This window comes from Sapajus apella, unplaced genomic scaffold, assembly GCF_009761245.1.
Source record: "Sapajus apella isolate SASKATOON/1434 unplaced genomic scaffold, GSC_monkey_1.0 scaffold2, whole genome shotgun sequence".
Lineage (NCBI taxonomy): Eukaryota > Metazoa > Chordata > Mammalia > Primates > Cebidae > Sapajus > Sapajus apella.
Genome location: NW_022436942.1, coordinates 2,498,154 through 2,524,307, shown reverse-complemented (window position 1 = coordinate 2,524,307; position 26,154 = coordinate 2,498,154). Strand labels below are relative to the sequence as shown.

General features: G+C 37.8%; 1 protein-coding gene across 6 annotated transcripts in view; it reads right to left on the bottom strand.

Annotated features, from left to right (window-relative positions):
- The window catches only part of ITPR2 (inositol 1,4,5-trisphosphate receptor type 2), a 492,164-nt gene that overhangs the window by 334,770 nt on the left and 131,240 nt on the right, over positions 1-26,154 (bottom strand). For 5 of the 6 annotated variants that reach the window (XM_032284102.1, XM_032284097.1, XM_032284122.1 and 2 more), the window contains 4 exons: positions 23,041-23,085; positions 9,434-9,585; positions 5,470-5,569; positions 4,782-4,942 (listed from right to left, as the gene is read on the bottom strand). In XM_032284102.1, coding sequence (XP_032139993.1) covers positions 4,782-4,942; positions 5,470-5,569; positions 9,434-9,585; positions 23,041-23,085 — 458 coding nt within the window. The remainder of the gene's footprint in view (positions 1-4,781; positions 4,943-5,469; positions 5,570-9,433; positions 9,586-23,040; positions 23,086-26,154) is intronic. The other variant, XM_032284132.1, reaches the window with a different exon arrangement.

Here is a 26,154-nt window from a genome sequence, read left to right as displayed (position 1 = left end):
GTCGATGGGCATTTGGGTTGGTTCCAGGTCTTTGCTATTGTAAACAGTGCTGCAATGAACATTCGTGTTGTCTTTTTAATATATTGCTTTTTAAAATCTCTTTGAAGACTGAATACATACTCATTTAAAACTTATTTTGGAATTGTTTTGTTACTTGGATTTTGTTGGTGGGGAAGTAGCCTCCTGATGCTTTAGTATGGTGGCCACTACTATTTAGTATGGTGGCTAATTCCTCAATGTCAGCTTTCCTTAGGTGCTTTGGACTTTTACTGTGGATGATTTTCTTAGGTGGGAGATTTTTGTTTTTCCTTTCTCTACATTCACTTATCTTCTCTATCAGTTTTATGGTAGCTTCTACCTGGCTTCCCTCAACTATTACAGAGCCAGATCTGATATCAAGGGCTGAGAGTTCATGTTCTCTGGTAATTTGAGGCTTTGATTGTGGAGATTGCTGATGGCTGGGTCCAGTCCTATCCATGTGCGTCCATTGTTTCCTCCTATCACTGCACAGCCACAGCCCGAATAAGGGCCACTGAACTTTGAATTTTCTTTAAGAGGTTAGAAAAGCCCAGTGTTAGTTCCTGCCTTCATATCTTTAGTTTATTTCCCTATCATGTGCTTTCTGTCCCTCTTACCTTGCAAGAGTTGAACATCATCCCTGCTCTTCACTGTGTTTTTCTCATTTTTTTCATTTTCCATAAAGCTTAAAAAGCAAATTAGTAAGATTGCATGAGTTAATAGGAGCACTGCCCAGTATAGAATCAGAGTTTGATCTAAATTGAAAACGAATCAGCTTTTTGTTTTGTCACAAAGGGAATGCTTGAGGTGCAAGGTCAAAAAAAACAAAAACAAAAACAAAAAAAAAAAACAAAACAGGTTTCGACAGTTTCAGAACTCATAGGCGGGTGTTAAACAATGAGAACACATGGACACAGGGAGGGGAGCACTACACACTGGGGTCAGTTGGGGGGAAATAGGGGAGGGAGGGTGGGGGGTGGGAAGCTGGGGAGAGATAGCAAGGGGAGAAATGCCAGATGTAGGTGATGGGGAGGAAGGCAGCAAATCACACTGCCACGTGTGTTCCTATGCAACAATTTTGCATGTTCTTCACATGTACCCCAAAATGTAAAATGCAATAAAATAAATAAATGGGAAAAAAAAAAAAGACAACATATTTTAAAAGGGCCAATATAAATGAAGAATAGGCAGTTATGCAAAAAAATCTGAGAGATAAAAATTATAGGCTGGGCACAGTGGCAGACATGGTGGCTCATGCCTATAATCCCAGCACTTTGGGAGGCCAAGAAAGGTAGATTGCTTAACCTAAGGAGTTTGAGATTAGCCTGGGCAACATGGCGAAACCCTGTCTCTAGCAAAATCCAAAAAATTAGCTGGGTGTGGTGGCACATGCCTGTGTTCCCAGCTACTTGGGAGTCTGAGGCAGGAGGATCACCTGAGCACAGGAGGTTGAGGCTGCAGTGAGCCATGATTGTACCACTGCACTCCAGTCTAGGCAACAGAGCAAGACCCTGTCTCAAATAAATAAACAAATAAATAAATTAATTAATTAAATAGACTATCAGATTAGATTTTTATAAACAACCTTCTGCTGCTCATAAGAGACACAACTAAAACAAAATGATCAGGAAATCTGAAATCTGAAAAGATGAAGATAAAGAGACATCAGGCAAATATTAAACAAAAAGTTGCTGGTGTCAGGATAGTCATACCTGGCAAATAAAATTTAAGAAAAAATGATATTGCTCAGGAAACAGCATCAGAAAGACATCTGACCTGGTGATCACATGGTGGATGACCCCCAGTCTAGATCCTGAGCTCCTATCATGCGGAATGAGAACCATCCCTCAAGAAGGTAAGTTTCACAGAGACATGGAACGGTCTGTGGCCTTCACTACCACATATACCCATGCTGCATGGCCAAGTACCTGGCACATACCAGTTCAGCAAAACTGAATTAATCACATCTCTGAACTCTCATTACTTGAGAGGAACCCCTGTATTTTGTGTAGCCTCAGAGGTAAATATAGTGCAGAAATGCTGGTCAAGAACTGCCTATGTCACTTCCTCAAGTTCTGGATGCAGTTAGCATCCCTCCATCTTCCCTCCTCCCTCCCTGACAGCATGTTCCCATTACTCTCTATTTTGTGGGTACAACTACATAGAATAAGATTAGAAAATTCCACTGAAAAATATCTAAGGTTTGAGGATCTTGAAGCTGTACATAGGAGCTGTACCTCCAGGGTTCACGTTCATTCCTGGGATGAGAAAGAAGGAAAGAGAGAGAGAGAGAGAAAGATTCAAACAACACAGGCTTTCTGAGACAGATAATAATCACTTCATTTTCCATAGGGGGAAAAACGTCAGAGTTGTCAGTTATTTTCAGAAATGATTTTATATTCAATTCCAAAACTGAAAAAATTATATAAATGCATTCAACTCTGCTAATAAGCTCTCCCTTGCTGACAGGTAGCTTTGAATGAATTTTGATGGGAGGTAGCTTTTCTAAAATTACTAAATTAAGATCAATAATTGTGCCTTCATATTTCTTAGGTAAAGCCTTCTCTTTGCTATTAATACGATGTTTTTCACTCCAAAACAGTAGGGAAAGAAGCAAAGGAAATAAAAATGCATGCTCTCTAATCAGTCCTAGTTCACTACTTTCCTTAGAATCATCTTGAGAGGTTAGGATAATCTCCATCCATGACTGAAGAAGAGTGACTTGCACAGGATTCCAGCCACTGATGGTGGAGGGCCCATAATCTGAATTTTTATCTGTCCTTTTCTTCAAGGAATACCTTAATGCTTAGAAAGGGAGACTTTTTAAGTGAAGCCAAGCAAATTTCTGTGCATATGTAAGTGTCAGAAACAAAGAAATAGATTCATCAAAAAGAAAAGTTAGATCAATAACAGGCAAATAAAAATTCCTAACTGCACATCAGCATCCTTTTCCTGCCATAGTTTGCTTTGATATTTAATTGTCTATAGCCCAAAAAAGTGGGGCAGTTGTTCCTGCTTCTGGCCTTTATTCATCTCCCCTAACAGGATTGGAGATATGACTGAATATACAATAGTTGTTTTAAAATGCAAGTTTGCCAGGGAAAAAATCAAGATAAGAACAGAGAGGAAGCTGAGAAACAGCTATTCCATTTGTTTGCATATTTAGGATTTTTTTTTAATTGACAGGGATGAAGGGAAGCAAACTTAGATTTTTTATTTTTTGTATTATAAGATGTATATCTAAAATGTTCTAAAACATGTAGGTTTAGCTAACGACTGCTGATAAAGTGAATCCCATGAAGCCATCACCCAGAGCAGGAAATGGAACCCTGCAGGAGACTTTCAGACCTTCAGGGAGCTTAATTCCCCCCTCCCCTCTAAGAGGAAACACCATCCTGATTTTTGTCATAATGACTTCCTTGCATTTCTTTATGGTTCTTCTAATTGCTTAAACACCCCCAAAGAAATGAAGTTTGTTTTTGCTTGTTTTTGAATGTTACACATAGTATTGCAGTGAATGTATTTGTTGCGTCTAGTTTTCACCCAATCCATTTGTTAAATTTAGCCATGCCATTGCACATAGATGTAGTTCATTTATCTTCATCGCAAAACTGTGTTCCACTGAACGAAAATAACAAAATTTTCATCCTCTATTCAACTGGTGATGGACATTTGGATGGTTTTTCATTTGGGGTTATTTCAAACAAAGCTGAACGTTCTTGAACATGTGTCCTGGTACACATGTGGAGGAGAGTCTTCTGGACAGATGTTTGAGAATGTTCAGCCTGGGAGTGGAATTGGCTGAGTCACAGAGTGTTTGCTTCTTTAATTTTTCTAGTTACTGCCAAACTATTTTCCAAGGTGCATATATCAATTATCATCTCACCAGCTGTGTATGAGAGCTCCAATGTCTGAATGCCTGGGAAATTGGCAAATAGCTTTTTCTTGTTCAAATTAAAAGGCATGTAGCAGATCATGAACAAAGGAAATACAGAGGATGCTTGTGCTTGGGAATACTGGAAAGCATATGGACTTTAAACCATACGTGGCTGAAACCTCCACTTAGTAACTATGCAGCCTTACCTTGTTTACTTACCCTCCTCAATTTTCCTTTATGTAAAACAGGAATACCTATTTCAAGGCTATTTGAAGGATTAGATAAAATATCTTTACAGTGCCCAAACTAGTAACCGACACAAAGTAGGCATGCAATAATCACTAGGCGTCATTATCATTCTATTTCTCACTTATTTCCAAAACCAGAGCTTAAGAATCAAGGATCCAGTTTCTCTGAACAAGCTATGAGAACAGAGAGCTACACCCTATAGACTTTTTCTGGTTTTACATATATGTTTGTTTTGTGATACCAGAGCTGAGACATGGTCTTGAAAAAATAAGATCAGAGAAATACAAAACTTAGGTCCTTTGGAACTCTAAATCCAAATATCAAACCACACACAGCAAAAAGTATTGCAAATCTCTCACAAAGGATTTTTAAAAGTATGATCAGAAGGTAACTTAAAACAACTATTTTCATGCAAAGCTAAAATAGGACAAGTAAACATTCCACCAGATTTAAATTCGACACATTTAATTCACTCACCATGATCAAGTGGAATCAAGTTCCCATGTCATTCAGAAACAAGTGTGCTATCAAGAATGTTCTAAATATTTCCCTAGAGTCATGCATTCACTTCAGGTTTACTATAAGCATTGACAACTGACTCTTGATTATTTAAGAGCCATTTTTAAAAGCCACTCACCTCCTTTCATTCTGAGTTATTGTGCCGTTTTCTAGCTTTTTAACTGTGGTCGCTAGTACTTTGTTGGCATCATTGGCAAAGTCTAAGTCCCGAACTTCAGACAGTGGAACAGACACGATAGCAAATGCTTCTTTATCTTCTTTGGTTTGGCAGGTCCCAATCTGAAATGTGTTTTTCCATTAATATTAGTTTTATAACTAAGTATACAATATTCTTCAAGGACTAACACATCTAGTACTGTTTAAGAAATATAAGGCAAGAATAGATAATCCAAACACAATATCTCCCACATGCATCATCCACTACGAAAGGCTATAGGGACACAGAGATTTCCCGTGCCCACTTCCTGCCCTGTTCCCAAAGTCCCACTAGAAACCTCTCTCTTTCACACTTGCCCTCTGCCTCAGTTTTAACCGAGTAAAGAAAAGGCCCTCCTGGATTTTACTCCTCCATCCACATGCTGCTACCATTCGTTTTGGTGTCTCTGCAGCATCCTCCTGAATCACAGCTTTGCTGTAGCCAACCCATTTAGATCAGCTACCTAAGCAACTGGCAGACACACATGCTTGATGAAATTAATTAATATTGGTGAAGATGGAGTGTAACAAACATGCTACACAGCATTTCTACCCTAATCTTATTTGCACGGCATTTGGTTGAAAATTAAACCATCTTCAGTGATATTTACCTTTAACATAACAGGCCTCTCTTCATCTGTGTCTATGGGGATACTAGTACTGGTTACCCATGTGTTGGTGCATAAATGCCTTAACCGAACATATGAGTTCCTAAAATGAAAACAATATAAAAAATTATTTAAAAATTAGCACATTTACATATTGACATCTTTAACAGTTTCATATATGATATGAACATAAATATATATTAACTAGTAATTGACTCAAGATCCCTTTGCTTTAAGGGGAAATTCGGAATTATAGACTATTCCAAAGCATGCAGCATTATTACTAAGCCAGTAATAATTATTACTAACCAATTCTCAAAGTATGGTCCCTATACCAGTGGCATCAGCATCACCTGGGAACTTGTTAGAAATGCAAATTCTAAGACTTCATTCCCATCTACTGAATCAGAAACTTTGGGAGTGGAGCCCAACAATGAGTAGTTCTATAGGTTCTCCAGGCAGCTCTGAGGCATGCTAAGCTAAGAACATTGATCAAATAACCAACTCAGTTAACACGGCTGGCAGACAATAGTCCTCTGTGCAGCTTAATTATCTGCATGTGAAACTGTTATTATAGAGTCTATCCTCATTATTTGTGGCTTCTGTACTTGGGAATTCTCATGCTCACTAAAATTTATTTGTAGGCCCCAAATCAATATCCATGGAGCTTTTGTGGTCATTCCAGGACAAACACAGAGTGGTAAAAATTTAAGTGGCCCAGTAGGCACATTTCTAAGCTGAAGTGGAACAAGGTGATGCTCTGCCTTCTTGTCTCACCAATCATGCTATAAACAAGTCTTCTTTTTGTGGTCTATTTAGTGCCATGTTTTTCACATTTCTGGGCTTTTTGTTGGTGATTTTGATGTTTAAGATGGCCCCCAAGTGAGGTGTAGAAGTGCTGTCTAATGTTCCTAAACACAAGAAGGCTGTGATGTGCTTTACAAAGAAAATACCTGTGTTAGATGAACTTTGTTCATGCATGAGTTATAATGCTGTTGACCACAAGATCAATGTTAAAGAATCAACAATGTTTATTAAATAAGGTGTATTTAAGGAGAAACACACATAAAACAAGGCTATGTATTGGTCAACAAAAATGTTGTGAGCGGAAGCTCACAGGAACCTAACTCTATAGTTCCTCTAGGAACAATGGTTCAGTATTTGCTAATTCCATGTACCATAAATTTTAAAAATTGATTAGATATGAACTGTGACAGAGTGTGTGAGAAAGGACACCTAGAACTTCATTCTACTCAAATATTACCATTTTTAGTAAATCTTTTATAATCTTTTTTTTTAACAAATATGTGTATAGTGTCTATTAAAAGAAGAGCATTAAGTACTCTGCCTTCAAGTTCCTTAGAGATTAGTGTAAATATAAGGCATAAATATGTCTTACTACATAAGATTAAAAGCATTAGGGCCAAGAAAAGAAACCAAATAAAATGCCAAGGGCCTCAGGTAAAGAGATTCATTCAACAACCTGCTTCTGCTCCTTTATAAAAGCAGATAAAACACAAACTGAGCTTCAAATATCTAAAATAGCAGTCCTCCAATCTTTGTTCAAATAACCAGAAATTCTGAAATGCCTCTGTTTTATCACTTAGCGTCTTCTGCATTGAATTACACAGGAGATGTCATTTGTATTCGGTTATCATCAGGTCCCCAAGTGATTTGGTACAGACGACAGTTTAAGCAGCATTGGACTATAGAGTTTAAAGTTTGGGAAACACTGGACTCCACAGTGGAATCACTTGGGTAATGAATGCTTTAAAAAGAGTAAAGCCCTCTTTAAAAAGAGACCAATTTATTGGTCTCAATGTGGCCAGGGTATGGTGAGGTGTCAACACTGCCCAGGCGATTCTAATTTACAGTCAACTTGAGAAGCACTATTTGAACTCAGCCTCTAGTTCCTGATCTGTAAGGGTTACTGTCAGGATTCAGTAAGACAATATATACTAAGAACTTGACACAGGACTTAGCACATACAAAGTGCTCAAGAGTTATATTATGATAGTAGTTATTATTAAGCATTAATTAGTGTTGGCTTTAATACAATTAATAACAGACGAATCCATGTTAATACAAAATACTGCACTATATTGAATAGAGCTTCCACAGTTCTGAAAAGTAATACATTAATGCTTCCATATAAAGGGAGGCTTGGGGGCCCTCATTGTGGTTCTAGGCTCTAACCCTTTTATCACTTTCTTAAGCAAACTCTCTTCATTGGAGTTCAAGAGGGACTCCCTTTTTGCTGACTTAAATCTAAAATAAGTAAAGTCATAGTAAGGATTGATTAAGCTCCCAGTGCTTGGAGGAGAAAGCCAGAGACCTGGGTCAGGTAAAACCAGAGAGGACTGATGGAACAAAAAAGAGATAGACTCATATAAGGTATGAAATTCAGCAACATTTCTCATGAATGAGAACAGCCATAAAACACCCTGGGAAGTTCTACCAGCAATGTTTCTCAGTGGTGTTATTACAGTAATGTTTTACCCTCCCTGGAGGAAACCCACACAATGTCTGCGTTTTTGCACAAGTGTCTTTAGCTTCACCACTGCCATCTGCCAAGGCCAAGCACAATACTGCTCCATCAAGGCCAATTTAGAACCATCCCACTAACCCTACTAACATAGAAAAGACTCCTCTTGATGCATCTAGAGAGTACATCATAGCCTTATGGTTGAAAGACAGACAGCTGTAGACAAAAAAAAATGAAATAATAAATAATAAACTAAATTAAAAACTAAATAATAAACTAAACTAAACTAAAATAATGAATTTCAGGATCGGCACATTGGCTCATGCCCGTAATCTCAGCACTTTGAGAAGCTGACGTGAGTGGATCCCTTGAGCCCAGGAGTTCAAGATCAGCTTGGGCAATATGGCAAAATCTCATCACTACAGAAATATACAAAAGTTAGCAGGGCATGGTGGTGTGTGCTTATAGTCCCAGATATTCAGGAAGCTGAGGTGGGAGGATCACCTGAATGCCAGAGGTAGAGGATGCAGCAAGCCATGATTGTGCCACTGCACTATACCCTAGGCAACAGAGTGAGATTCCGTCTCAAAAAAGATAAATAAATAAATTAAAAGTAAAATAAAATAGTCAAATTCAAGCAAAAGAATGAAAGATGCTGTCTTACCTTAAGTTCTGGCAATCTCATTTCCAATCCCATACCCCCTCACTCACTTTTGTCTAACTACTCTGGCCTTCTCACTGGTCCTTAAAAACACCCAGTAAATTTCAAGATTTTTCATTTTGTGTTCCTGCTGCTTGAAATGTTCCTCCCAGAAAGAGAGAACTTGATTCCTTAATTCATTCAGATCATCCTTCAAACGTCCTAACTCAGAGAGACCACAGTTGAACGCTCCTACCTAATGGAACTCTCCATACCCTCCATTTTTCCTTCAAAGCACTTTTATTACCTAACTTTACATTAGTATTTTAGGTGTATTGTTTTGTTTACTGCCTGTCTCCCCCATTTAAATGTGAGAATATAACTAGTTTGTTCACTGTTGTCTTCCCAATGCCAACGGCAATGCCTGAAACGTAACAGATGTTCAATAGATATTTGTTGACTGAATGATTACAAAACTGAACAAATAAATGAATGAAATGGGAAATCTGAACTAATAAAAATAAATGATAAATATATAAGTAGAAATGCTTTTATATTATTTTTCATTTTAGTAACCAAAGGCCATACAAGTAATAAGAATAAATGATTCTTATAAATTTTTCAGAGTTTCTTTGGTCCTGCATATTTTAATTATTTATATGAATAAAACAAACTATGTTAACCTTCTTACAGAAGAGGAAAAATGATTTACACATTTTGTCTTTATTTATGCCTGCTCCCTTGATATCATAAAAATATATTATTCTCATTCCTCATCTACTAATTATTCAAAGAAACCTTCTAACCATATAAAAATTATATATTTTTTTTTTTTTTTTTACCTTGGAACCAGGCAGTCAGCTCTCTGAAGAGTTGTGGCATCAAGTTCAAAAAGGGATGCAATGTCATTGCCATGTGGGACTGAAACCAAAGTATACATAATCTTCTCCCCTGCCTGGCGTTTTTTCTTTGAAGTTGGAAGGTCTCCGTCTCTCTGTTGAGAAGGTACAAGGTTATTTACTTTTAACAGGTTTGTTGCTAAACTCTCCAGTTAATCAGATAATAAGGTTTAAATGTACAGGTTATTCCTTCCTTGGATTGGAGAGATGTCTACTTCACATCATCCAGAAACACTAGCTCTAGCCCAACAGCCATTGAGGTAATTACTGTCAACAGTGATAAGTGGCACACTCCTGGAGTGGGTGGCTTGATCTGCCCACATCATTTAGGCACTAACAGTAACAATAGTTATGGACCCTTTCCTCATTCACTTAAACCTATTTACAAAGTAGTAATTTTGACCATTCTGCAGTTAAAACAAATGCAGAGAAGAACCTGTGTGTTGAATCATCTAGATTTCTTAAGTTAAAGGAAGCATGGCAGTGTGCAGGAGTTTATACCTAACTCTCCAGACATTATAAGACTTGGAAAGGAGCAGAATCAACAGCAACATTCCCATTCACAAGCAGCTTGCTCCACCAGATTCAAGGACATACTATGATTGTATACGAAATAAAATAAAAGGATATCTCCACACATAGAAGCCTTCATAACAATGTGAAACTTGGTCAATGCTTCCAGCACACCCTACCATTTTAAGCAGACACCAACAGGAGATTAATGAATATGTGGTTTTACTTGAACTTCCCAAGTCTCAGTATCCCATGGAAGAACTGGTTGCAAGAAAAACCAAAACAGGGGATCCAATATAAGCTTTGTAGTTGGTAAATAAATATGTGATATACAGATTTATTAAAACAGGTGAAACTTGAAAATGAGAGAGGAAGAGAGAGACAGACAGACACACTGCGACTGCACCATCACAGGAAGGCAAATGAAACTGAGGGAAGGAAGGGATGCTCAAAAGGCAAATGCAAGCAGCCATGTACAAGCGTTTCTTTAATGGTTGCTCTGACAACAAGATATTAACCCTGATAACCTCAGAACATTCACTTGGAGTCCCTACTCCCTCCCAGATATTGTCAGTGTCATTTTACTTGGATCAAAAAAACTTGCAGTTTCATTTCTGGCCTCTTCTGTAAATGGTGCACAAATTGGTAGCACCATTGAAATGGGAATGGGCAGAGGGAATCGCCAGGATTCCCAAACAGGAGGAGGATTGTTATCTGCTAAATCCCTCACAGCCTAGCAGCACCTCGTAGCTCTTGTATCTGATTTCTGTGTCTTCCACAGAGACCAAAATTCAGAGTTAAATGAAAGCAGGGGTTCAGCAAACTCTCCACAAATGGCGACCCTCATAACAGGAATTTCTTATTAGTAAATATAAACTTATTGACTAGAAAAGGGCATATTTACCTTACTATACATCATAAGGGAGTATGGGCATGTAGGGAGGAAGAAAATGCAGAAACAACAAATAATACTTCTGATTTTTTTTTCTTTTTTTTTTTGAGACAAGGTCTCACTCTGTCACCCAGGCTGAAATGCAGCAGCACAATCAAGGCTCACTGTAGTCTCACTCTCCAAGGCTCAAGAGGTCCTCCCACCTAAGCCTCCCAAGTAGCTGGGAATACAGACATGTGCCACCATACTGGCTAATTTTTATAATTTTTGTACTAATTGGACCTCATGATGTTGTTGAGAGGCTGGTCTGGAACTCTTGAACTCAAACGATTTTCCCTCCTTGGCCTCCCAAAGTGCTGAGATTACAGGCGTGAGGCACTGCACCTGACTGATACTTCTAAATGCACACAAAGCTTCTCACAATACCAAAGCCATTCCTTTGTTTGGTCTCAGTAATCCCACAACAAAAATTTGAGAGAGAGAAAGATAAGCATTATAATTTCCATTGAGCAAAGAGATGAGTGCAGTTACCTAAAAGAGATGAAAGATGAGGGAAGGGGAAGAAGAAAGGAGAGGAAGTAGAAACAGAGGGAGAAGGATAAAAAGGGGAAAGATGGAGAGAAGGAAGGAGAAGAGGTGGGGAGAAAGGATGCAGAATGAGAAGGGAGCAATGAATAGTGGTAGTAAATGCTCAGCCCCAAATTCAACTACCAGGGCCTGAATCCAAGCCAATCCAAGCCAGAGGCCAGGTTTGGGGCCCTTAAATAATATAGGAGTCACTTCTCTAAGAGTCAATAATAACTCATGGCTAAGACCCTCCCTCAAGTCTTCTGAAAAAATTATCTTGGGTCATGCGACCCACTTTCACAGATAAAATTTATGAGGAGCAAAATCACCCTCTCATCCCTCACGAAAAAAAGTCTAAATGTCTTTAAATAGCCCAATAATGAGAGTAGTCTGTCCAGACAAATGAGTTCAAAGAGATGGCTGGCACAGTGGCCTTAATAGTTTAGGATCATGAAATCTCTTCCCAAATAAATCTCTAGTAGTAGTCAGTAGCTAGCGTCTAGTGGTAATTAGCAGCTACTCAAGTGAAATCTATTAAAATTTATTCCCTGGGTTTTAATTAGTCTCTTTAGAACTTTAGACAGCACTTTTTTTTTTTTTAGTTCATTACAACTTCTTAAGAATTTCACCAATAGCCTATACAGTACAAGTTCAAAAAAGTAAACATGTCAAGGTAAGCAGACATAGACAGCACTTTTACAGTTTTATTTCCTGCATTTCAATTCCCACAATGGGTTTTGAGCAAATCCTTTGAGAGAGAGAGAGAGGAGAGCACTAGTTCGAATGGAAAGGCACAAACAGGGGAAGGAGAAGAAAAGGGAAGTAAGTGTGGTACACTAGAAGAAAAACAGGAGTATGCAAGAAAAATGGCCTATGGTCCATAGTTACTGCAGATATTTTTTATTGGCAGGGAAAAAATGATGTCCAAAAATATGTGTAGCTTACTAAAGAGTGAGTGCTATAAGTCAGATATTATTAACCTATTTTATAGATGAGAAGACTGAGGCTCTAGGGGTCAAGTGTGCATAGTTCTCACGTGCTGGAGCTGAATAGCAAATCCAGCTCTAGCTGACCCCACAGTCCTAACCCCTTAACTGCTATGCTACAGAAAGAGCTTGATAATCAAGAAGGTGCCCAGAAAACCATCAACTAACAACCTGGAGAAGATAAACAGAACTGATTGTACATGTTTGCCTTTTTTGTTCTACTTCTGTGACTGCCTGTTGCTGGGTTTATTTTTTTAAAAAAAAAAAAAAAAAAAAACAAAAGAAAACAAGATGCCAAGAAAAGTCCAGGACCAGATGGCTTCATAGCTGAATCCTACAAAACATTCAAAGAACTGACACCAATCCTTCTTAAACTCTTCCAAAAAAAAAAAAAAATAGAAGTAGAGAAGACACTGCCAAACTCATTTTATGAGGCCATCATTACCCTAATACCAAAGCCAGACAAAGCCACCACAAGAAAAAAATCTATAAGCCAATATCTCTGATTAACATAGATGCAAAAATTCTCATCAAAACACCAGCAAGCCAAATTCAACAACAGGTTAAAAAAATGTATACACCATGACTAAGTGGGATTTATACGTAGGATACAAGGTTGGTTTAAACATATGCAAAACTACCAATGTGATACACCACATTAACAGAATAAAACATAAAAACCACATGATCATCTCAATCAATGCAGAGAAAGCACCTGACAAAGTTCAACATCCTTTCATGATAAAAGCTCTCAACAAATAGGTGTAGAAGGAAATTTCCTCAACATGATAAAGGCCATTAATGAAAACCCCATAGCTGATATCATAGTCAACAGAGAAAAGTTGAATCCTTTTCTTCCAAGACTTAGTCCAAGGCAAGACTGCCCACTCTCACCATTTTTATTCAACATAGTACTGGAATTATTAGCAAGAGTACACAGATAAGAAAAAGAAATAAAAATTAGGAAAGAAGAAGTAAAATTATCCCTGTTTCAATTGACATGATCTTATATGTAGAAACCCTAAAGACTCCACTAAAAACTATTAGAACTAATCAATGAATTTATTAAAGTTGCAGGATACAAAATCCACATACAAAAATCAGTCACATTTCTTTTAACCAATAAGAATCTATCTGAAAAGATATCAAGAAAACAATTCCATTTACAATAGCATCAAAGAGAATAAAATATTTAGGAACAAATTTACCAAGCAAGTGAAAGACCTATACCCTGAAAACCATAAAACAAAGTGAAAAGAAACTGAAGAAGCTGCAAATCAATAGAAAGATATCTTATGTTTACAGATTGAAAGAATTATTATTATTAAAATGTCCATACTACCTAAAGCAATATGTAGATTCAGTGCAATCCCTATCAAAATTCCAATGGCATTTTCTACTGGAAATAGAAAAACAATCCTAAAATTTGTATGTATCTACCAAAGATCCAGAGTATTCAACACAATCCTGAAAAAGAAAGTTGGAGGAATCATACGTCCTGATTTCAAATTATATTACAAAACAACATTAATCAAAACAGCATGGTACTGGCATAAAAAGATACATAAACCAAAGGAATAGAATAGAAAGCCCAAAAATAGACCCAAGCATACAGCCACCAAGAAGACACAATGGGAAAGGATAGTCTCTTCAATAAATAGTGCTGGGAAAACGAGATATCCACATGCAAAAAAATGAAACTGAACCCTTATCTTACAGCATACACAAATATCAACTCAAAAGATCTGAACATAAGATCTGAAACCAAAAACCTCCTAGAAGAAAACACAGAAGAAAAGCTTCTTCATACTGATGTTGGCAAGGATTTTTTGGCTATCTCACCAAAAGTACAGGGAACAAAAGGAAAAATAAACAATGTAGCACTACATCATACTAAAAAGCTTCTGCACAGCAAAGGAAACAATCAACAAAATGAAAAGGCAGCCGATGAATTAAAAAATACATTTGCAAACTATACAAGCCAGATAAAAGTTTAATATAAAAAATATATAAGGAATTCACAAAACTCGGCCAAGAAACAAATAATTCAGTTAAAAAATGGGCCAAGGATCTGAATAGACATTTCTCAAAAGAAGACATTCTCAAAACAAGTATATGAAAAGGTGCCCAACAACACTAATTATCAAGGAAATGCAAATAAAAACCACAATGACATGTCACTTCACACCTATTAAGAATGGCTATTACCAGCAAAGACCTGGAACCAACCCAAATGCCCATCGACCACAGACTGGATAGGGAAAATGTGGCACATATACACCATGGAATATTATGCAGCCATCAAAAACGATGAGTTTGTGTCCTTTGTAGGGACATGGATGAACCTGGAAACCATCATTCTCAGCAAACTGACAGAAGAGCAGATCAAACACCGCATGTTCTCACTCATAGGCAGGTGTTGAACAATGAGAACACAGGGAGGGGAGCACTACACACTGGGGTCAGTTGGGGGAAAATAGGGGAGGGATGGTGGGGGGTGGGGAGCTGGGGAGAGATAGTAAGGGGAGAAATGCCAGATGTAGGTGATGGGGAGGAAGGCAGCAAATCACACTGCCACGTGTGTACCTATGCAACAATTTTGCATGTTCTTCACATGTACCCCAAAACCTAAAATGCAATAAAATAAATAAATGGGGAAAAAAAAAAAACCGAAGACGCTGGCCTTTTCTAATTCATAGAGCAGATGTGAGTATCAATGCAGATAAGGTATTTGGTAGTATTTTGAAAATTAAAGATTCATACAAAAATGTAAAAATAAATAAATAAATAAATAAAAATAAAAAAGAAAGAATGGCTATTACCAAAAAGACAAGAGATAACAAGTGATGGGGAAAGTGTGAAGAAAAGGAAACCCTTGTGCGTTGTTGGTGGGACTGTGGATTAGCACAGCCATCGTGGGAAACAATATGGAAGTTCCTAAAGAAATTAAAAATAGCACTACTATATACCCTAGCAGTACCTCTTCTGGGCATATTCCAATGGAAATGAAATACCACCTCATAAGGGAACATGTACAACCATACTCATTGCAGCATTATTCACAATAGCCAAGACATGGAGAAAACCTCAGTATCCATCAACAGATGAATAGATAAAGAAATTTGTGATATATATAATATACATTAATATACAATGTAATATGATTCATCCTTGTAAAAGGAGATCCTACCATTTGCAACAACATGGATGAAACTAGAAAACATTATGCTAAGTAAAATAAGCCATACACAGAAAGAAAAAAAGCACATGCTCTCACTTATATGTGGAATCTAAACAACAACAACAACAAAAAGGAAAAATAAAACAAAACACAATACATAGAAAAAAAGAGAACAGAATAGAATGATGATTACTTAGGAGCAGGGGGAATGGGGAAATTGAGGTCATAGTGTGCAAAGTCACATATCTGTAGAATGAATAAGGCTAGAGATCTAATGCACGGCATGCGGAGTATAGTTAATAATCGTGTATCATATACTGGAAATTTGCTGAGAGTCTATTTTAAGTACTTTTATCATAAAAATAAAAAGTAACTATGGCCAGTTGTGGTGGCTCACGCCTGTAATCCCAGCTCTTTGGGAGGCCACAGCAAGCCGATTGGCTGAGCTCAGGAGTTTGAGACAAGCCTGGGCAACATGGTGAAACCCTATCTCCACTAAAATACAAAAGAAATTAGCTGGGTGTGGCAGCATGCGCCTGTAATCCCAGCTACTCCAGAGGCTGAGGTAGAATTGCTTGAACCCTGGAGGTGGAGATTGCAGTGAGCTGAGATCACACCACTGCACTCCAGCCTGGGCAACAGAGTGAGAGAGTCTCTTAAAAAAAAAAAAAAAAGGTAACTATGTGAGATGATGAATATGTTAATTTTCTTGACGACAGTAACATTTTACTATACAAAACATCGTGTTATGTATCTTAAATATAGACAATTTTAAAATGAAAAAGAGGCCAGGCACAGTGGCTCATGCCTATAATGCTAGTGCTTCAGGAGGCTGAGGCAGGAGGATCACTGAGCTCAGGTGTTCAAGACCAGCCTGGGCAACATGGAAAACCCCATCTCTACAAAAAATACAAAAGTAGTTAGCCATGGTGGTGCACACTACCATGGTCTCAGCTACTCAGGAGGCTGTGGTGGGAGGATCACCTGAGCCCAGGAGGTCGAGGCTTCAGTAAGCCAAGATCGTGTCACTGCACTCCAGCCTGGGAGACAGAGCAAACTCTGTCTCAAAAAGACAAAAAAAAATTAAAAAAAAAGGAGAAAAGAAAAAAAGAGAGGGAGGGAGGCAGGTGTGGAGGAGACAGAAGGACAGGAAGGAGGGAGGGATGGAGAGCAGGGCAAACTCAAAAGTGTGTTTCATGTAGCTCAACATGAAAATCCAGTGTTATAATAAGATATGGATGGCAAAGACGCAGTTTTCCCCGAAGCCTCTGAAATCTGGTGGTGACACTAAAGCCACACTGCTGTCTGACTACAAACAGCTGAGGCAAGAAGGCCTGAACAAGTTCTACGCAATCCTCTTTGACAGGGCCCAGTAGAGGACCATGTGCATGTAGGAATTCCTTCTCAAGGTTAAAAATTGTAGTGACATCTGATACTGAAGAGGACAATGATTATGAAGAAGATGGCATACAAAGGAAAGGAAAGGAAGGAGGAGGTTTAGAAGAGGAAGTGATAATTCTAAAAGAAAGCAAAGGATGTTTGTTTTTAATGATATCCTCAGTATCATGAAAACTTGGGGAGAAATAGACCAGGAGAATTACAGATACAAAGAAATATTTCAAAAGAGCTTTTTTCCCCTGGATTTTGCAAGAGTATTGCAGCCAAAAGAAAGAGCCACAAGCACACTGAGTGTTAATACATGTGAGAGAAGACTGCCTGAGAATATAGGGACACAGAAATTATGAACAAGATCAGTCAGTTATACAAATAATCCAAAGGATTTTTGTGACTATTATCAGCAATGAGATTTGGGCACAAGTGGTTTAAGTGGGATACTGGGAAGGCACAATTAAACTACGATATTAACTAAGGAAGATAAAGCGTTTTCTTTCACATTGAACCATGTTTGAATAAAGGCTTTATTAACAGAAGATCAGCATGTAACCCAAATAAATGGAGAATCAAACAGTTTCTCTCATCATTGCCTAGTGTAGATGCAATAAATGGCTTGCCAGATCTTCTTGGAAGCATAGCATATCCTTAAAAAGAGTATGTGTCATCTAATTTCCTGAGTCTCCTGTAACCCAATATTCTAATTTAGCTTTTGATACATATTCTCCTTAAAGGAAAATGCACCAACTGACCCAAACAGATTTAGATCTATTTGGCAATTGAAAGTTGGCATTGTGGTTATACATCAGTCTTTTGTGAGTTTATTCAGCAGGAGTCAATCCCCTGTAATTACTCCCCTTTTAAAATGCCAACAAAATTAATTTTCCAGACTCACGAGAAGAGATACCCAGGTTCCTAGAGGTTGCCCTCTTACCCTACCCTACTTGGCAATGTCTCCCTGTAAAGACCCAATAAGAGCAGTCAGGGACCTCTCTATTTTAACATTCTCACACTACAACAATTAGACTGTCTTCCAAACACAGAAAAAAACTCACCAATTAGGGTTAATTAAAATAGGTCACTCTGAGTTACTCATACTATTTAAGACCTGTAGTTTTACTTTAATTACATAGGATAAGTAATTCCACCCTTAAATAGTTCACTTAGATTCTTAGAAATAGCTTTAATGAAAAGAAAATCTCCACTTGTAAATAGCATATAATTGTTTATGAGTGAATAAGAGCTTCAAACATGTTGAGAAGTTTTTTTAAAAAACAGTGCTGTAGCCTAAAGCATTCTGCTTTCTTCTCTTGTACTCTGTTAATTTGCTTAATAAACTCTCTTGGTAGGCAGTTTGACAGTAAACTTCAAGCCCACTCCTTGGAATTTGCCCCTCAAGCCAGCCTCTCATGACATCTGAATAATGTGTGATAAGTATGCAATTTTTAATGTATGACTCAAGGTTCAAGATAGAAAAAAGTCAATATAGCTTTATAACATGAAGACAATTCAGTTGTAAATTGTGTGCTTGTGGACTTTGTTTATAAACTCACATTGATTTTTTTTTAAGTAAGAAAAAAGACACAGAAACACTAGTTCCCCACACAGAATTACAGAAGCTCAATGCCCTCTCTCTTGCATTATGAAAATACATTAAGGTAAAACAGAATTTAAACAGGTATTAAATGTAACCTCAGCTAGCTCTCCAAAATGCTCAATTTAGGGTAACGCAGGGCCTTGGAATGTCAGCCTGGTCTACTAAGCTCTTAATCGAACAAGCATTTTTCACTCATTCAGAAAGCAAGCCACACAGCCTCTTAGGTTATACAAGGAGAAAATCCCCTATGAAAAGCCAGCTGAGTCAACTCAGCTAATGTCTCTCATTGCTCCCCGTGCAGTCCTGGGGCCTACAGGCATCCACACAGCATTCAGCCCCTAGAACACCTTCTCTGTTGACTTATTTGTGAGTCATCAAATTTTTAGCACAGACATCACGTTGCAATTCTGTTGTTGGGAGCCAGAGACATTCTGTAAGAAACGTCTGCATTTGCAGAGTTGATTCAGACCTGTGAGTGGCCATAGCAGCATAATGATATGCTGGCACATGTGTTTTGGTACACATTCTCCTTGGCTCTCACTATTGACTTTATGTAACCGCACGCAACACTGCCATTTAAAACTGCAACACTTCTCTTGCCGAGGTTCCTTAACAAACTGCTACTCTTAATCTAATTCCTAATAGAACCTTTTCTTCTGTGTTTTCCTTATCACCTTGTCACTGATGAATATAGAATAAAACAAGGGAATTCATGGGTCAGAATCTGGTACTCAGGAAAATCTGGAGGTCTATCAGAATCTGGCATACTCCCCCCTCCAAATGCTATGGAGCAGGATGTTCAGTTATATTTCCACAAAGTTCCCTTGTTTTTGGAACATTTCTGTTGATGTATATAAAAGCACATAGACCGGTAGTTCTCAACAGGGAATGATATTTGCCCCCTGAGGGGGCATTTGGCAATTTCTGGGCACACTGTCAGTTGCCACAATCAGGGGCCTGCCTGCTACTGGCACCTGGTGAGTAGAGGCCATGGATGCTGCTATACATCCTCCAGGTAAAGGCCATCCCACCACAACAAAGAATTATCTGGCTTAATATGGTTAGAAACCCCAACATGTAAGACAGACATTCCAAGAAAAATCAGATCACATTCCACATAAATATGGTAATGTTAAGATGGGTAGTGTTAATTCCAAAAAAAATGCCCCTTCAAAGAGCCATTTGAAATGATGCAGCCTTTCAAGGAGAAGAAACTAATGACTGTCAGGTTCCCAGCTGGGCTTGACACGATTCCAATGTTTACAGGGTCCCTGTGGATGCTGTATGTTTGTAAGATTGGAAATAATAGACTCCTTTGTAGAATAAATACAGCAATTTGTGTCTTAATGGGAGCTCTGACACACACTGCCTCATTTCAGCAGCACCATGCATTAACCTTTGAAACTTCAAATATGGAAGGCAACATTTTGATAAAGCTTTCTAAATTACAGAAAAAAAAATATTAACTGAACATTAAATAGACAACATCAGGAAAATGAGGAAAGAAAAAAATTAGCATGGTCATAATAAAGTCAGCATTACTGGAACTCAGATCTGAGGTGAAACAGCATTCTGTTTTGGGAAACTGATTTCATATTTCACAGGCTGGAGATAAACTCTAACAGCTCCTTTGTTTTCTTCTTTAGACAGAAAAATAATTGCTGCTCTGTGACAAATGGTCTATTAGCTCTATGGCTCCATATTCCCAATTTTCTTTGCTCTCAAGCTAGGTATTCTAGAGAGGAAAAATAATTAAATCAACTGTCTCCAGTTGGATGTCTCTCTGAGACGACAGATGAGACCCAGTCATAAACATCTACGACAAAACCAGACCCATCTGTGTTGTGTGCAACTAAAGTACTGCCCATAACAATGACTTAAAGGAAAAGCACTCTTTCTCACCTTTAAAGGTGAGTGAGGAAGTTACGTTTTGGAAGAAAAAGAAGAAAAACTATCAAAGTCTAAGTAAAAGCTTGATTAACACTAAGAGTGAACTTCACCATGGATGTATGATCATTTATATATTTTGTGCTGTTCCATAAAACCTCCATACTCTATGTAGTCATCTCTCGGTATCTGCAGAGGATTGGTTCCAGGACCCCCTGCAAATACAAAAATCTGCTCAAGTTTTTTATATAAAATTGAATATCATTTGCATGTAACCTATACATATCCTCTATCCTCCTATATACTTTAAATATTCTGTAGATTAGTCATAATATCTAATACAGTGTAAGTGCCAGGTAAATACTTGTTATCCTGTATCGTTTTTTAATTTGTGTTATTATATGTTGGTGTTTTTAGTATTTTTGATCTGTGGATGATTGAATACCCAGATGCAAAATCCCTGGATATGGAAGAAGACTGTTTTCTCCCACTCTGCTCAGGCCAAAATCATCGGTAGTATCACTGAATATTATGTAACAGAAAGGACATGTACACAGAGATTTAATTCAGTTGCATAATTTGAAACTTTGATATGATGCTCTTTTAATAGAAACAACTTAAAAATTCAAGAGTTTCCATCTGTCTGATCTTAGTTTATCCTCATGGCATGCAGATGACGTACATAAGACAAACATCTTCATCCCATTACACAGGTAAGGAAACTGAGTCTCAAGAAAGCTATCTCACTTGTCCAAGGCCACAAAAGCTAGTGGTGGTGCCAGAACAAGACTCTTGGCCCTACACCATGCTGAAGAAGTCACACAGAATTTTAACCTTGTAAAAGAGAAAAGCAGCAACCTCTGACATCCAATAGGCAGCCTGGTCCTCTTAGCAAAGCCATGCTGTTTTCTGCTGAACATGAACAATTTCATAGAGCATCAACATCAGACAAGGTCACTCTGTGACTGTGATGGGTCAAGACAAAACAAGACCATTCCCTAACTATGCCAAAACACAGACAAAATATGAATATTGTCCGAGCCACAAAAATGACCAAATATACCTCTCCCCTAACTAATATGAGTGACTGTTGTCCTCGCTACAGATAAAATTTATTAAGATACCAATCATAGAATTCCTCTTCCTGACAGCACACTCATCCACAGCAAAGCCTCACTTCCTTAAATCCTCCTCAAATTACCATACACAAACACAAATCCTCTAATAAGTTCTAACACTTTCTGATGTGCTCCACAGTTCCCCATGGTACGTGTGCTTTCTCACTGCATAAGTAATAAACTCAACTTGTTCAACTACCCACGTGTTCCTGGCGATCTTTGGGTGGAGGCCATTGACAAGCTTATAGTAAAAACCAAAGAAGCCATGATTCACACTCTGCTTTTTAAATCTGGTTACTAACAGCATTATCCTAAATCATAGGAAAGTAAGGACCCAACAATCCTGGGGCAGCCATGTGAAAACCAACCCACCCAGTATGCTAAAATTGAATTATAAATAGGAGAGCCAGTTGATGAAATAAATCTACCTCTGTATTTAGAGACTTTCTGTATGTCAAAGGTTTCATTAGGCCAGTTACCTGATACTTCACAGCTTTATTTCTATCGTAAGCCTGGCAGTCAGACAGGGAGTCAAACAGGATTGAATGAGGTGCAGAAATTCTGATTGGATTCACTTCCCCCACGTCAATATCCTCATAAAACCATTATACCAATGCAAAGATACTGGTCATGTTAATTAAACATTCCAATTATTTTTATCAATGGGTAGAATTTTGAATGATGTGGTAATAATACCTACCAATTTCAAAAGGAATTGTTAAACTCCTAAGAAAATTGAATTACAGACTGTATCTATATTACAAAATAGCTAAAGTACTTCTGAAAACTTTAAAATCTAGCCCATCATCGAGAGATTTTGTGTGCATCACATCAAATTGTCCTGAGTTTCTGATTGAATAAAGAAGCCATGTTGTCACCATGAAGCTTTCTTCTTTACAGATGGTTAAATAAGCAGTGTAAATAATAATAAATATTGTCATGAAAACTGGTTTTAAAATAAGATTGAGATGTTTTTCAAGTAGGACACATTTGAATATCAGAAAAATCAGTCAGCTAGATGTTTCAATTTCTCCAAAAATAAAATCCAAATCATTTTGAGTCCAAAGGGAATGTCCTATTCTCCTATTTTAACATCACACCATAATTCTATTTCTCTTTCTTAATTTCTGCACATTTCTGGAAACTAAACCTAGACCTACCATATCTCCCAGATGCTAGCTCCCTTTAGTACTCTACTAAAAATGGCCTCCAACTTGCAGAAATCTTCCCAAACACCCATTATTGAACATTTTCTCATAATCTAAGCCATATCACCTTTCACCTGTGACACACAGACTGTACTGAGAAAATCTCTCTGAGTCCCTGGTCTTCAAATGTACTATTAAAATTCCAATAGTCTATATAAAATATAAACAATATGTTTGAGATTTGTTGGGGAAAAGTCACTTCTACTCACCACAGTCTTTCCTTCATTTTGGGCATCTCGATAATCAGGATTAAGCTAGAAAAAGAAAGCAAAATTAGTTTTTCATTGCTATGAAAAGCACACTAACAAGACCAGTGAACTTCAATTCAGTCAATTATTCTATCCTCAACTAATTTTAATATAAGAAAAAGCAAAGAAAGCAACTATTAGTAAATATGACAATTTAAAATATTACCATCAAACCCTAGTTGCAGGTGACAAAAGCTAACATGCCAAGTTCATTGCCTTGGTTTATATCAGAAATGTTGACATCTTTAAAGAAGAAAGAATTGACAATCTCACCTCCTCTGGAAAAACATTCAATAGAGTTCACCATTTTACCCACCACAAAAACTGCCAATTACTAATAGCTCAGACACCAATTTTTAAAAAAAAGAAAATTGATGATTTGAGATCATGCTTTACATGTTATGCACACAAGGGAAAGAAAAGAGAGCAAAAAAGGAGCTATGTATCAGATTTGTGAGCAAACACATGAGGACTATTGAAACTAACAAACACTTGTCTTTGGGCTTGGATAGTGGCATTTAGGGGCCAATCTAATGACAAAGATGAGTTCTGGATATGTTTAGTACGGACCCTGGCACCATCCAGTTGCCTGAAATCCGTAACTCTGGACTCTCACTTGTCCTCACGGTCTCAAAGCAAATCTTAGTTGTTCTGAAATAGTTGATCACTCGTAAAGCAATAGATTTATGAGGTATTTTTCTTGAAACGTCAAGTTGTCCAATTGAATTTAACCATTTTAATGTGAATCAACTGGTGTATGCAATGCACAATCCCAGTAGTTAAAGTTACCATTTAAAATGTAAGGTCAGAAGTTTTCTCACAATGTCATTTACCTAGCAGCTCTGAGAAGTGCCCCTCCTAATTATCACTAAACACCAATGAGGGTCCTGAAAAAAAAAAAAAAGGAAAGCAGAATGAAAGAAAAAAACTCCCAATCTCGTTAAGAACTAAGGCTGAAAAAACAACCAAAATTCCAAATCTTCAATGAATTGATGCTAATTATAAAGTAGATGGAACCAGGTGCAATAGCTCACACCAGTAATCCTAGCACTTTGGGAGGCCGAGGCAGGTGGATTACCTGAGCTCAGGAGTTTATGAACAGCCTGGAAACAAGATCAAACCCTGTCTCTACTAAAAAAAATTACAAAAAACTACTCAGGAGGCCAAGGCAAGAGAATTTGCTTGAACCCGGGAGGCAGAGGTTTCAGCAAGTAGAGATCACACCACTCACTCCAGCCTGGGCAACAGAGCAAGACTCCATCTCAAAACAAAAAAAGTAGATAGTTCTGGGGGAGAGGCAGGTAATGGCACAGTTTTTATCATGTGGCAAACTTCAACATATCTTTTAGTGGTCATGTAAACAAAGATAAGAAGATACTGACTCAGTTTGAACACTGATGTAGAAACCCAGAGAATTTACCAAACAAACCGATACAAAAGGGTTTCTCTATCACTGACAAGCTGCTGTGAAATTATGCAGGAAACTGCTTCCCTAGTCTGCTACCTGTCTCTGTCTTTACATGACCAAAGAGATGCTCAGAAAACAAGTGGGCAGCAAGTGGAGGGAAAAGATGATGGCCAAGGCCTTTCTGATGTGAAGAAAAAAGCATGGCGTGAAGAAAGAAAGAAAAGGAATGCTGTGTGCTGGAATGATACTTCATGATGATACAGAAATAGCAAAGGGGGAGGATACAGAAGCAACTCCATCGAGCTCATGTGCATAGTGTCCACAGAGTCGATGTCTGCTCAATCTGGGAACTGCAAACGCACCCATCAGCCAGTCCTGCGGCTGAAGATTTATAAAGCGGACTGAATTGTCACACTAGAGAATTTAAAAATGGAACAAATGGATAATCCACTCAACTCTCTGGTTCTGCACAGAGCTCACTCATCTGAGGATAATAAGGAAAGAAGAATACAAGGAAAAAAACAAATAGGACTGATGAAATACTAAGTTAGAACAAGCGAAATTCCCTCTCAGAGTCTTTCTCAATATATCCTATGGTATTACCCTATAGTATAATGCAAAATGAATTTTCAGGAAATGATTTGGCATTCTCAGGAAGGTACAAGTAAACATGACCTCTATGTAAAGGCAGTGAAATAACATAAACAGCTAAAATGCTAAAATATAATAATATATTGCCAGGTGCAGTGGCTCATGCCGGTAATCCCAGCACTTTGGGAGGCCAAGATGGTGGATCACCTAAGGTTGTGAGTTTGAGACCATTCTGGCCAACATGGTAAAATGCCATCTCTACTAAAAATACAAAATTTAGCTGGGCATGGTGGCGTGCAGCTGTAATTCCAACTACTTGGGAGGCTGAGGCATGAGTATCACATGAACCTGGGAGGCAGAGGTTGCAGTGAGCCAAGACTAAGCCGCTACACTCCACCCTGGATGACAAAGTGAGACTCTGTCTTGAAATAATTAAAATAATATATAAATAATATAAGAGAAGTTAAGGAAGATTTCAATATAAATGAAAACATAAATACAAAATTAAAGTCCACATTAGCAGTCACAGAAAGCATAGTTAGAAAATCAGCAATGCAGAGGATGAGCAACTGAATGGGTATGCCTCCATATAGAATGAAAGTATCCAGAAATGAAAATCAGAAAAAAGAAAATGGTCACAAATAACCAGAGAAGGGACAACCAACTAATGGGAAATCAGAGCTCTCAAAAGGAAGAGAGAATAAGTGGAACGCAAGCAATAATCAAAGATAATAGAAGACAAATCTTTCCTCGGCTGAAGAAAGAATTGTATATGCAGAAGTTACAAAATTAACCAGAAATCAACCACAAAAGACTGACACATTCATTTGAAGATGATAAGAGGGAAAGGCAGAGAAAACCATGGTAGGGATAAAACAGAGCCAGAAATTAAGCTAAGATTTTAAAAGCAGGTCGTGTAAGAGAAGAATGATAAACTAAATGTGGTATATCCAAACGATGAAATACTACTTAGTAATGAACATGACAAGCTTCTCGTGCAAGTGACAACAAGAACGAATCTCAAAAGCACTAAGTGGAGGAAAGGAAGCACAAAAAATAATGTCCTGCATGATTCA